This window comes from Sorex fumeus, unplaced genomic scaffold (assembly GCF_029834395.1).
Source record: "Sorex fumeus unplaced genomic scaffold, SorFum_2.1 ptg000043l, whole genome shotgun sequence".
Classification (NCBI taxonomy): Eukaryota; Metazoa; Chordata; class Mammalia; order Eulipotyphla; family Soricidae; genus Sorex; species Sorex fumeus.
Window position 1 is genome coordinate 43,361,281 of NW_026606100.1, and position 13,148 is coordinate 43,374,428.

Here is a 13,148-nt window from a genome sequence, read left to right on the forward strand (position 1 = left end):
ATTTTTTTTCTTTTTTTTTTTGCGTCACACTTGGCTGTATTCTGGGGCTACTTCGGCACAGCTGGGGACCAAACCCAGGGCTTTCAAATTCCAGAGCTTTCCAGCCCTTGGTGCAGTCTCCCCAGCTCACTAGTGGCTACTCTTAAATGTGTTTCCAACAACAACAAAAACAGTCATCCTTAATCTGTATTTATAACAGAGTTCAGATTGGTGTGATCATAGTGTTATATTCACCCTGACACAGTGAAAAGTTCAACGAACAGTTGAGTTTTCCTAGCAGGGTATCACTGATATGGCTGCCCCACTAGAGAAGTTAGCCAGCAGGAGGCAGCCTTCGTGCCTCTCGCTGAGTTAATCTCCCTGCCACACCAGGTGACCTGCTCCCTAGAGGCTTTATCTAGTCTTCAAATGCAAATACATGCTTTAATATTGCTTTTAATTTTTTTTTACTAAATTTATGTTCTTGAAAAAATTATATATAAAAAATATATATATAATTAAGAGTTAAGAGTGAAGCTTTCGGGGCTGGAGTGAGCACAGTGGGTAGGGCATTTGCCTTGCACGTGGCTGATGCGGGTTCGATTCCTAGCATCCCATATGGTCCCCTGATTACTATCAGGAGTAATTTCTGAGTGCAGACCCAGGAGTAACCCCCTGTGCATTGCTGGGTGTGACCCCCCTACCTCCCCAAAAAAGTGAAGCTTTCTTTACTAAAGATTGCTTTTTGTTTTAGAAGATCAGGAAAAACTGTGTGTGCTAACAGCCGAATTGTTAGAATATTGTAGTGCTCAAAAAAACCAGCTCAACTATCGCCCAAGAGTTGGAGATGCCTGCTGTGCCAGATACACAAGTAAGAATCTCTAAGTGAAATATTTCTTGGTTTTGTGAAATACAAAAAGAAAGAAAGAAAGAAAGAAAGAAAGAAAACTGTAAAATTTTAAAGAAAACTGTAAAAACTTTGTTCTCTTTTGCATGAAATGATGAGGATTTTGCATTCTTAGTTGCACATTTTATTCAGTTATTGGGTTTAATTCTGGGAACCAGAATCATTGAGCTTTTCTCTTTTCTAGCCAGAGCTTATATTTAGGTAAGGATACAGATAGGCCTCTACCAGTTTTATCAGGGTTTCTAGATAACCAGCCCTGTTTGGCCAATTAGCAACATTCTATTTCTATGTATAGTATTCATAAATAATTTATGGTCCTATGAGCATTCTATAAAAGGAACAAAGTGCCTTAGGGACTCACCGGATGAGTTGGGTCTGTGTTAACCATCCTCCTGGTTAATATTTCATACTAACTGATTTCTTTTGCTAATATTAGTAACACTTGCAGGAATATACTGAGGAGAACTGATGGTAACTGAATTCTGCTGGATGGATACACAGACAAGACTCCTGAGTTTAAGGAAATACATGTTGTGTACAGTTTGGGAGAATATCACTGTCTCTGGGCATCTTTTAGAAGTGTTCACATGTACCAGAAGTTTGCAGATGGGCCATTTTCCTCCTCTCCTCTATGAGCAGTGGGTGTAAAATGCTTTTAGTTTATTGCCCAAATAGTGGAGTTTGTTTGGACTTCACCTCCTACAAAGCATGGGTTTATTCTTGAGCTCTCTAGAGCCCTAATGGTCTTAATTTTAAAATGTATGATGTTTAGCTTTTCTTTCCTTTCTAATAGAAATACTGTCCTCAGTTTTAGTTAGGTAAGTGCTGTGTATTTCTTAATTAGGTCTGCATAAACATTTCACAGCCTCACTGTCTAATATACTATAATGACATTTCTACTTTGCAGCTGTGGTGGTTGCTGTTAAGTGCTCTATACACTTTCACTAATTATCTTCAGTTTTCTGTATGGGTGTCATTGTATCGTGCTTGGAGCACTACTGCATGCCAGCCACTGTTGCCACATTTTGCTGCTGTCTTCACTCTTCTGCCCTACTCTTGTCCTGCCTTATTGGCCTCTGGGCTGTGATCCCTCAGTGTTTCCTGCAAGAAAAAATTTCCTAATTTTTCTCTTCCCCACCTTGTCAGAAAGCTTTCTCCTTCCCTGGCTCCCCATTTTCAACATGCCATATTCTTTTGATTTACTCTAGAACTTAGGGTTCTCTCCTCCTGGATTCTTGTCTTCCCCATCCCCAAAACTCCAGCATCAGAATTCCCGGGGAATTGCCAAAGTGATAATACAGTGGGTAGGGCATTTGCCTTCTGTGTGGCCAACCCAGGTTCAATCTCCAGCGCCAATTAGCCCTGCACCAGCACCACCAGGAGTGATCCCTGAGCACAGAGCCAGGAGTAAACCTGGGGATTATAAAGGTGGGGAAGCTTTATTTCATCCTAATTTTGATAGCTTGGTTGGATTCCTCTTTCTTGGCTGGGAATTGTCTCTCCTCGCATTTTGAAACCAGTGCTTTATCTTTTATTCATTAGTGTTGCTAGATTTAAATAGATTGCATCCAGAATCTTAAAACTTCATGTGTATTTTTTTCCTTCCTAAAAATCTTCAAAATCTTTTTGTCTCATGTTTTGATATTTTATGGGAAAACTAGGTACTGGCTTTGTGTTCACTAGTGAACTGGGCACTCAGTGGGGGTGGTCCATAAGTCAAGAAATTCATGGAGAAATATCCTTGAAATATATTTATCTCTTCCTTTTATTTATCTGCTACCTTAGAAACTCCCAGGTATTCAAATTCATGAAAAATTTCCTAAATGCTAGATTTCCTCTTCTATTTCCAAACATTTCTTCATTTTTACCATACAATATTTTCCCCCCAATGTATTTCTGATACATTTTTTCTAGTTTAAATCATTTGTTTAATCTCCACAGGTGCTTTTTATACTGATTTTGTTTCAAGGGTGCACGATCATTTCTTTGAGAACATTCTTACCATTTTTCTCCTCTTCCTCCCCTGTCTGTTTCCTTGAGTTCTTATTTATTTGACTTAATCAGCTCACTCATCTTACAGGCTTTCTACAAATACTAGGTGATCCTTCAATGTTTATTTGGTGATCCTTTGACATAGTAGAAACATCTAATAGGACAGCTTGTCCCCCAGGAACTTTCACTGTAGAGTCATCTGCTCTCCCCCATTTCCCTGGGGATTCTGTTCTTAAGTTTTAAATTTGTTTTGTTTTTGTTTGGGTGTCATACCTGACAGTGCTCAGGGCCTACTCCTGGCGATGTTGATGGGGGGACATATGGGGTGCTGGAAATTGAACCTGGGTTGGTCTCATACAAGGCAAACACCCTACCCACTGTATTATCACTTTGGCCACTTCCCTAGGAATTTGGAAATCTTTGAGGGGAAGGGCCTATCCTGGCTTTGCTTAGGGATTACTCCTGGCTCTGTGCTCAGGGATTGCTCGTGGTACTTGGGGCTCTGTGGGATTGAACCCTGGTCTGCTGCATGCAAGGTAAACACCCTACCTGCTATAGACTGTCTTGCTGGCCCTTCTTCCATGGGAATTATGATGTTGGAGTTTTGGGGGAGGAGGGACCCACACCTGACTTTTCTTAGGGCTTTCTCTTGGTTCTCTGCTCAGGGATCACTTCAGGTGGGGTGCCAAAGACCAAGAGAGAACTGGGGTCAATTGCGTGCAAAGCAGTTGGCCTTGGTCCTTATACTCCCTCTTTGGCCTTTACTCTGACTGTTGAATGAGTTGCACCAGTGACACAGCTTGGGGGCTGGGGGTGATGGGGTGCTGCCCCCGCATCTCTTAGGTGTCTCAGCCTCCCCAGGGCAAGCTTAGATTGGGTTCTGTTCATTCATTTCCAGTCCTGCATCTGCTTTCCAACTGCTTTAATGGACTGTCCTTTTACTCATTCCCTGTCCTTGTGATTTTAGGCCTTTCTCCTATTCAGTCTTGTGGTTGTCTCTGGTGTGCTCTGGGAGGAACTCTGAGGTATTTTTTGCCTTAGAAATGTTAGTGTGGAGTTCTAAGGATTGTCCGTTCTGAGTAGCTGTCTGAGAGGTGGAGGGACATCATGGAACATAAGTGCTCACCCACAATACTGTTCATTTTTCAGGTGATGATTTCTGGTACCGGGCCATTGTGCTGGGGGCATCTGAGGAAGACGTGAAAGTGCTCTATGCCGACTATGGGAACGTTGAGATGCTCCCACTCTCCAGAGTGCAGCCCATCTCTGCCAGCCACCTAAAGCTCCCTTTCCAGATCATCAAATGCTCCCTTGAAGGTGACAAGTTACTTTCCAATTTGGTTCTCTGAGGGATTCCCCCCCCCGCCCCCCTCTCTGTTTTATAGTTTAAAGACTGAATCAAACACGTTAAAGAAATTGTATCATAATTTCACTCTCCCCAAAGCCCTATTCAGTTAGTCCTTTTTTATGCTGTGGATTCACTTCAGGTTTGAGAGATGGTACTTGACCCTACAATAAAGAACTAGTGAACAGCTGGCCTAGGATGGTAAAGTGGGGTCTGTCCATGCATCTGAAGCCTCTCTGCTATCACACATTTCTCCCAAAAGACTGGAAAAGGCAGTACCGGAAGAGGTTCTTCCATTTCTGATTGCTTCTCACATTAGATATTCATTCATAAAGGCAGTGGGTCTTTGTCAGCTTGTTGCTCCCTAGCCCTGGACTAAGCATTTGACTTAGAGTAGTGAGGAGTGAATATGTGTTGAATAAGTTAGGATTTTGTTAATGCAGCAGGATGGGGACACCAGAACTTGCCAAAACGTTGTTAAATGCCAGTCTTCTGATTATTATTCTTAGGACATTTACATGAATGACTTTTAAGGAACTTAAAGATTAATTCTAATATGGATTTTTTTTCTCCCCAGGACTAATGGAGTTGAATGGAAACTGTTCCCAATTAATAATTGAACTACTAAAAAATTTAATGTTGAATCAAAAAGTAAAGCTCTCTATAAAAGGAATTGTGAAGAATGTTCACACAGTGTCAGTTGAGAAATATTCTGAAAATGGTACTGTCAATATAGCTGATAAGCTGGTGATGTGTGGTCTGGCAAAAACCGTCACATCTAAAAAGCAGATTGCTTTAAATAAAGGTATTTCTTCAATTTTAATAACTCATGCAGTCAAATTAGTTGGCCTGGTCTTCCCTCCTCCAGGCCCACAGCCCTTCTCTGTCTTCCTTTCTCACAAACCCAGTGGCAGCCTTCGTGCTGCCTTACAGGAAGCAGCTGGATGAAGCTGGTCTCCTGTTCTAATTTGGCCCCAGCTCAAGGCTTGGCCACAGTGTTGTAGACTTGATGCTGACAGCTTGGGAAACATAAAGCATTCAGAGCGGCCTCCAGCTCACTTTGGATGCTTTTTCAGAGTGAGAAGCATGTTTTTAAGATACAGTCTTAGAGGTGTATCTCATGAGGTGATTTTTATTAATGCCCTCAACCAAAAAAATTCTGCCTATGAGTCAAAAGGCATAAACCGTAGGTGAGGGGGAAGTGTAGGGACGCAGTGGAGAGCGTTAAAGCCTACATGAGAAGTCAGTAGGTGGAGTCCCATGCAGCTGGCACCTGGGCCTTGGGGGCTGTTCGACACCATGTTCTCTAATGACCTTTTGTGTTCACTTTTAGAGAACACGCATAAGATGAACTGCTGCTGCACAGAGTTACAGAAACAGGTAGGGAGAGCTGCTTTTCAGGTGGATTACACTTCAAGACATTTTCAGAAATGAGATAATATTATTTACTTTTTCACCCACAGGTTGAAAAACATGAACAGATTCTTCTTTTCCTCTTAAACAATCCAATCAATCAGAATAAATTTATTGAAATGAAAAAACTGTTAAAAAGTTAAGTAAGTTAAATTTGAAATTTTTTGCTACTTCAAGGGCACCCCAGCTTGCGGGTCGGATAGCTCTGATGGAACTTCAGGCTTGAGCCATTTGTCCTATGGTGACTGGCTAGCTGACTGGGTTGAACTTTTCTTCGTTTCCCCCTCCCCCCGTTTAATGGGGTGGTCGTCCTATGCAACCCCTCAACTCATTCACTATGGCTTCATTCCCAGAATGCTCATATCACCGATCTGGGGAAGGACTTGTCAAACATTATTGAGGCAAAGCTTAACCTCAGATTCTTCATGTCCAAACGTGAAATTAATTCACTGGTGTATGAGTTCCTAAAAAAAAAAAAAACAGCTCAGTATTATCTGTGGGGAGGTTATAAGGGACCAAGAATGCCAAGTGGGCTGTATTGGTGTTATATTTCTTCTCAGGATACAACAGGTTTCTCCTTCCCTTTCGGTCCTGATATGAGTAACTTGAAGACATTATTCAATTTTTAACATATTCCTTCCCCATTGGTCTCTGAAATGCGGTGTTCTGCACTGAGGAGTTTCTGATCAATAGCCAGTCAGAACTACTGAGCTAGATGAAATCATTCTTAAATTTTGAGTTGATTACATTCCAGCCCCACCCAGAGGAACTTTGATTTAGTTAGCATGCTGGGTCTTGTTGAAGTGCAGCTTTCTTTTGTTTTTGATTTTTGCTTTTTGTGGGGGGGTCATACCTGGTGATGCTCAAGGGTTACTCCTAGCTTTACTCCTGGTGGTGCTCGGGGGTGCATGTGAGATGCCGAGGATTGAACCTGTGTCGGCCTCATACAAAGCAAATGCCCTACCCCCGTACTCTCACTCCAGGCAGGCCCCCAGAAGTGCAGTTTCAGTTGGATGGTTTGCATAGCTGTGCAGGTCCTGTGAGCTGGTCCCCATTGACCCATGTGCCTATGCGCTTCTCTCACTGAAGAGCCGAGTTTTGAATTACCAGTAGATGTCATTATGATTTGTAGCTGATGATTTATTGCCCTTTTACAAGTTTTTTTTAAATAAATGCAGACTTCACAATTGTAATTGCAACTTTAATTTGTGTACTTACATTTAAAATTCTTAAATGATTTTGGTCTCTTGAATGATGGATTGTACAGTAATATTAGCATCTAGATTAGTTCTAGTGCCTTGTTTTTAATAAGGTTGGCTAACTTATGTGTGCTTCATTTTTATAATGGTATAATAAGATTTAAAAAATATAAGGACATGGGGCTGGGGCGATAGCACAGCGGGTAGGGTGTTTGCCTTGCACGCAGCTAACCCGACTTTAATTCCCAGCATCCCATATGGTCCCCTGAGCACCGCCAGGAGTAACTCCTGAGTGCAGAGCCAGGAGTAACCCCTGTGCATTGCCAGGTGTGACCCAAAAAGCAAAAAATAAAGAAAATAAAAAATAAGGACATCATAAGAGTGCTTATGCACAATTTTAGGTGGAATTTTTATTTTCTGTTGTTCTAAATAGATTGAAGACAATTACCTAAAACCCACCCAGGTAACAACATGGCTTGATTTAAGGTATAATAGTTAAGCAGACTTTTCTCCTGATGCAGTTTTGAATACACATTTTCTCCACATTCGAATATAGAAAAATACCTTATATTTGGGTAGCGACATTGTAGTGCAATGTAGTGCATTTCTACAACAAGGCACTTGATTGTCACATAATTACCCTTGAAAGGAAAGGAGACTCCATGCTGTAGATGAGGAAGCGGAGGTTGAGTGCGATTCAATGTCCCTCAGCCCTCCACATCACAGACCCAGACTGGCAAATAGGTTGAGGCCTCAAAGTACTTTTTCTCTGCTGCCCCGTACCAGGCTGCTGTTGGTATTGGATCAGTGCCATTTCTGCAAGGTCTATGTCACTCACAGAACAAGCATTCATGTCTGCTTAAACACATCCACCTTGTGGTGGAGAAATGTCACTGAAGGGTTATTCTTTTAAACCATTCTTCCCAGGGGTAGAGAAAATGGTTTCAAAATAGTGTTGCATCATCTCTGGAGAAATTTAAGACTGTAAAATTGCTAAACTGGAAATACAGTGTGGCTGTGATGAACAAAATATGAAGCTAATTGTTGCTCAAATGTGCTGAGAACTTCTGCATACCAGTAGAATATTTTGTAGTGGAAAGAATGCACACAAGTTCTCACTGAGCTTGCAGAGAGCAACGGGCATGCAGAACACAACTATAGATTTGGGGGGGCAGTTGGCAGCTGGGGGAGTTTCCAGCACCCCCAACCCCTCAAGGGGTCATTTCATCGTTTCAATTGAAGGTTCCTAGTTGCGTTGTGTCTAAAATAGAAAATGAGCAAAGGGATTGCTCTGTTCCTGTGAGGCATAATGATCTCTGCTTTTTCTCTTGCAGAAGCAGTCTGTCTTGGAGATAAGCTCTGACGTGAGAAAGGAAACAGTGAGTGCCAGGCTTAGAGAAGAGGCAGCATCTTGGTTTTGAGTCTATCGGAACCTTTTCTTTGTCTGCTTTGATGACTTTTCAAGCTTACAGTTTTGTTTCATTGCCCCTCTTTATTAGGTTGGGTAGTTTTATTCCCCCCCTGTCCCACTAAATTCTTCCATATAAGCCTTGCATAAAAGAGTAATACTGAATTCATGGGAATATTGGGAAGGGGGTAATACACAGGAGATTTCTACTGCATATGTTAACTTTTTTGGGGGGGGGAGGGGCACTCCTGGTGATGACCAGGGCTTGCTTCTGGCTTTGCACTCAGGGATCATTCCTGGTGGGGCTCAGGAGGACCTTATGGGGTGCCAGGGATTGAACCCTGGTTGACTTCATGCAAAGCAAGCATCCTACCTGCTGTACTATTGCTTCTGCCCCTATTTAACTTTTTATTAAAAGCGCTGAAGAAATATTTCAGTGCTTTTCTTCAATACTTTAAAGTATTGAAGAAAATAGGGCTTCATGTTGATACCAGATAAATGTAGTTAAGGAGTACACGTTATTTCTTTCTGGACTTTGAATGTTTGAAAGATTTCATTAAAAAAATGTTTCCTGCTCTCCCTGCCATCCCCTGTCTCTTCCATATAATAAATATTTGGTTTGTGTTGCTTTTGGTCTCTGCTCTTGTTTCCCCGCCACTCAGAACTCATCAGTCGGCATTGTCCTCTATACCCCACCTTGGATCCCTTTGCCTTTGCCTGTGAACTCAGTTTCTTTCTGGATTCTCCAGCAGAGATATTTCTCTCTGCTCCTGCCATTATCTGGCCTGTTCAACTCTGTAGCCATATAAACTTTTTTTTTTATGGTAGATAGAACTTACTGTTCTGTCAAGCACAGAATACATTTAACAATGTAGCTTAGACATAGCACATTGACTGGGGCCAGGGATGTAACTGAAAAATGGTAGGAGCAACCATGTTACTAGCCTGTGGAGGCCCTTGCTTTGATCCTGGCTACAGTTCTGGACATTGAGCCATTAGGCTCAGGCCAGAGACTAGGTATCAGGAGTTGCCCTTACCTCTGTGCATGTGGCCCCAATATAAAAATAAACCTTTTTTTTCTTACGTATCAGACTGATCACCTAAGAGATCTCATCAGATCATAGAAGAAACAATCTTTTTCTTCTTTATGGTAATGTGTATCAGGTCTTCTATTAGTTTGATTTTTTCCTCATATTAAGAGTGGTGTTGAATAAAGTTACTCTGCATTGCCCAATAAAATCCCATCACTGTACAGTCAGATTTTCCTTATGTTCTTAGTGTCAGCATTTTGATAACTTCTTTATAAAAATACGTGCTTTGGGGCCACATCTGGTGGTGCTTGGGGGACCACATGGGATCTACCTGGGCCTCCCAACATGTAAAGCATGCCCCTTAATCTTGTTCCTTCCGAAGTACTAATCTGTAGCACAAGTCTCAAGTAGAAGTGTTAACTGTATCCTGGGTTAATATATTTGCCATATACTGTCACCAGATCTTCTGTCTAGGTTTTAAAAGTTTTATATTTTTTGATGGGATTTTTAGATACAGTGGAATACTATACGGCTGTAATGAATGGTGGAATCATGCAGTTTGAAGCAACATGGAACTGGAAGGTATGTTAAATGAAGTAAGCCGGAAGAAAAAGGATAAACCAGATATTACTTAATATGTGGTAGGAGCACTAGATGAAGAAAATACAGTGGATTGAAAGGGGATGTCAAGATCACCCTTAGCCCCAGAGTATAAGGAGAAAGAATGAACTAGAGCAGAGGGGTGGGAAGAAGAGACAGATGAATTCAGTGGGGCTCAGGGGAATGATGGCGTACATGGGTGGCGTTACAGAATGATAGAGCTAAATGTCCAAATCACAGAGTCAGTAACACTGAAATCATGAGAACTACAACAACAGAACTTCAAAGGTACTTGTGAAGAGGGCAGGCTGATGGGGGGAGGGAACCTTAACGCATAGGTGGAGGCAAGTCTACACATGGTGGATTAGTGCTGGAACAGTGTCTAAAACTCAATGAGGAATAACTGAATCGATGCATTTTCAAATGTTTCCTGTTTTATATGGACACTTCTCAGAAACCTTAAGAACTGAGCTTTAGTGATTCCACTTATCAGCGTCTACACCCAGGGCCCCAAAACACTTGTTGGAGAGATACCTGTGCCCCTATATTCATTGCAGCACTATTCACAATGACGAGGGTCTGGAAACAACCCAAGATCCCAAGACCAGATGAGTGGATAAAGAAAGTGTAGTACATAGACCCAATGGAATACCGCTCGGCTACAAGAAAATCGTGCCATACTGCACCACGTGGGTGGAACTAGAGCATCGTACAATGCCAAGTGAAGGAGGACGGACAATGATCTCGTGGAATATAAACATAGTAAGGGAACAACAAATGGCCAAAGGCAACAGAACTGACCCTTGGTCTACATATCTGAGGTTACCTGGGGTGTTGGGGGAGGTGAGAAGGAGGTGGGTTAAGGGTCTCTGGGATGGTGTGGAGAGTAACAGGTGCCCTGGTGGTGGCTTTGGTGTTCAGGGGCTAGGCCTGGTTCTGCTCAGGGATCATTCCTGGTAGTCTGAGACTTCATGTGGTGGGTCACATCTCGGCAAGCAGTTCAACCTCAGCGCTGGATTCTTACCGGTAGAGGCTCTAGAAATTAAGTGATTGTGAGGTTGTCAGCCAAAGAAATTAACTAGTGGGCTCAACAACAATCCTGAAAGATCAGCTAATTAACCAGAGGGCAACCCCCATTACACCCCCAACTACAGCCTTTGATCACAATTGCCCCAGCCTAGAAAGTTTCCTATTTGCAGTTTATCACAAGGAAGCAACTAGGCCATAATACAAACCTGTAACTTCATAATTAAAATGAAGAGTTGAGCAATAGTGGGTAAAAACTATCAAGGAGTTAACCCCAAAACGAATTTTTTTGTTTTTCCAAAACGACTTTAAGAAGGGAAATGGGAAAACTAGGACACAATAAAATTAAACTAAAAGAATGTCGATTTTTATCTCAGGAGAAAGGGAATGGGAAAGCATGGACTAACGTAGCAATGGTTATCTGTGGAGTAGGATGAGTGGTTTCTCAGTTTGCTTTCTGAATGTTTTATTTCAAAGAGCGTACAGTTACGCAATAGCACCTCTTCTGGATCCTAACCATCGTTGGTGGAATGCAGTGTCCTAGGCATTGAGCTAGCCACTGAACTACTCTGTTCCGTTTAACACTTTTAAAAGCCGGGCACCCTCCGTGCTTCCCCGAGGGTGCGGCCCAAAGGCCCGCTGTTGCTCCCAAGTGCGGTAACCGAATAATCAAGCGAGCAGGGGCCCGCCGGACAAACAGAACACTCTGCCAAAGCAAACACTTGGGCACGGGTCGGAGCCATAAATCCAGGCCGTCACCGACTCCACGACGGCCGGCGCAGCGTTCCCGGCCGCCCGGCTCGGGGACCCGCGCCTCCGCCGACCTGCCCACCTGGGCCGGGCCCGGGCGCCACGCCCCGCGCCTCCCGGGAAGCCGCACAGGTGTCCCACGTGGCTCCCGCGCCCCCCACGGCCGGCCTGCAGCGCCCCCTGGCCTGAGCGCAGCCCGGGCGCGCGCCGCCCGCACAGCCGCCCGGGCAGGGGCTCCCGCGGGCGCAGCCGCCGCGCTCCATCCCGGGGTCTGTGCCCCGCGTTGGTGCCCGCGCCCGTGCCCGCCCCAGCCCCGCGGTCCCGAGGCTCCCGGGGCGCGCGGCGGCCGGAGCGTCCGCCCGGGCCCCCGAGCGCGGCCCCGCGGGCTTTGTTCGGCATTGTCTGCGCTTCACCTGGGCAGCGCGGCCGCGGCGAGGACCCGGGGACCCCCCGGCCCCCAGCACCGGGCGCGCCCCGGGCCGACGCCTCTCCCCGGGCCCTGCTCTCCGCCGTCGGTCCCCGTGTCCCGCGAGGGGCAGCGCAGCCGCCTCTGGTGCGGCCCGGCTCGGGCGGCGGGAGCGCCCAGCGCAGGTAAGGGGACAGCGCGGCGTGCGGAGGAGGGGACGCGGTGGCACCGTCGCGCCGCTACTCCGGAGGCCGCAGGAGGGAACTTTTGCCTTTGGGATCAAGGCTTGGGGGAACCGGCCCAAACTCGCCCGGTTGCGTTTGGAAACCTAACGCAGGTGTTCTGGTAATTCGCCTGCAGTTTTCCCCCCGCAGATGAGTTTCTCCGGGAGTTGTTTCAAGAAGCAGAGCCCGAAAGGAACTCTCTTTAGGGCGACGGGAAGGCCCTGGGATTTGTTCTTACTGATGATTTCACGGGGTGGGAAGCCCCCTGCCACCCCCAGCCCCGGCCACCTTGGCCGCCGCTCCCTGCTTCCTGGGCTGCCTTCCTGCCGCTTGGAGACTTCCCAGCGGGGACCCCTTTTATTTAAGAAGCGGTAGGTGGTACGCCAGCCGCAAGGGGCCTTTCCCGGGGACCGTGTTCTAGTGTCCTGGAACAGGATAGCTAGAACCCCGAACACTTCAAACCAACAAAGGTGTTCCTGCTGCAAGTAGCCACGGCCCCTGAGCCCCAAATGTCAGCTTTCCTCAGCTCCAGTGTAAGAAAATACGTCGTGTCTTTACTGGGGGAAACATCTGAAAAGAAAAAGAAGCTCTAGGGAGGAAAGGTCAGAGGATGCTGTCTTTCGCACCCTCCCCACCCCCCTGCCCATCCCTCCGATGCCTCCCAATTCATGGATACAAAGCAGCCACATCCAACAGCCCCCAGCAGCTCTCTCTCCACCACCCCGGCTCTGGGAGCCTGCGGCAAGTCGGACCCCGCAGAGAGTTGCACCTCTGCCTTGGGACCCAGCATCGCTGCTGGGGTTTCCCAGCTGCTTAGAACTGGAGCTGGGCTGGATTGGGTCTCTGGACTATGGTTCTGTGTGCTTTC

The 13,148-nt window shown here is 45.3% G+C and overlaps 2 protein-coding genes across 2 annotated transcripts in view; both read left to right on the top strand.

Moving 5' to 3' along the window:
- Window positions 1-9,812, top strand: part of TDRD1 (tudor domain containing 1) — a 55,378-nt gene extending 45,566 nt beyond the window's left edge. Inside the window, exons 23-27 of the mRNA XM_056120324.1 lie at window positions 734-850; window positions 4,028-4,195; window positions 5,557-5,603; window positions 8,170-8,214; window positions 9,786-9,812. Of these exons, the coding sequence (XP_055976299.1) occupies window positions 734-850; window positions 4,028-4,195; window positions 5,557-5,603; window positions 8,170-8,214; window positions 9,786-9,812 (404 nt within the window). The remainder of the gene's footprint in view (window positions 1-733; window positions 851-4,027; window positions 4,196-5,556; window positions 5,604-8,169; window positions 8,215-9,785) is intronic.
- VWA2 (von Willebrand factor A domain containing 2) overlaps window positions 9,812-13,148 on the top strand; it is a 33,279-nt gene continuing 29,942 nt past the window's right edge. The window contains exons 1-2 of the mRNA XM_056120325.1: window positions 9,812-9,856; window positions 11,652-12,241. Of these exons, the coding sequence (XP_055976300.1) occupies window positions 9,812-9,856; window positions 11,652-12,241 (635 nt within the window). The remainder of the gene's footprint in view (window positions 9,857-11,651; window positions 12,242-13,148) is intronic.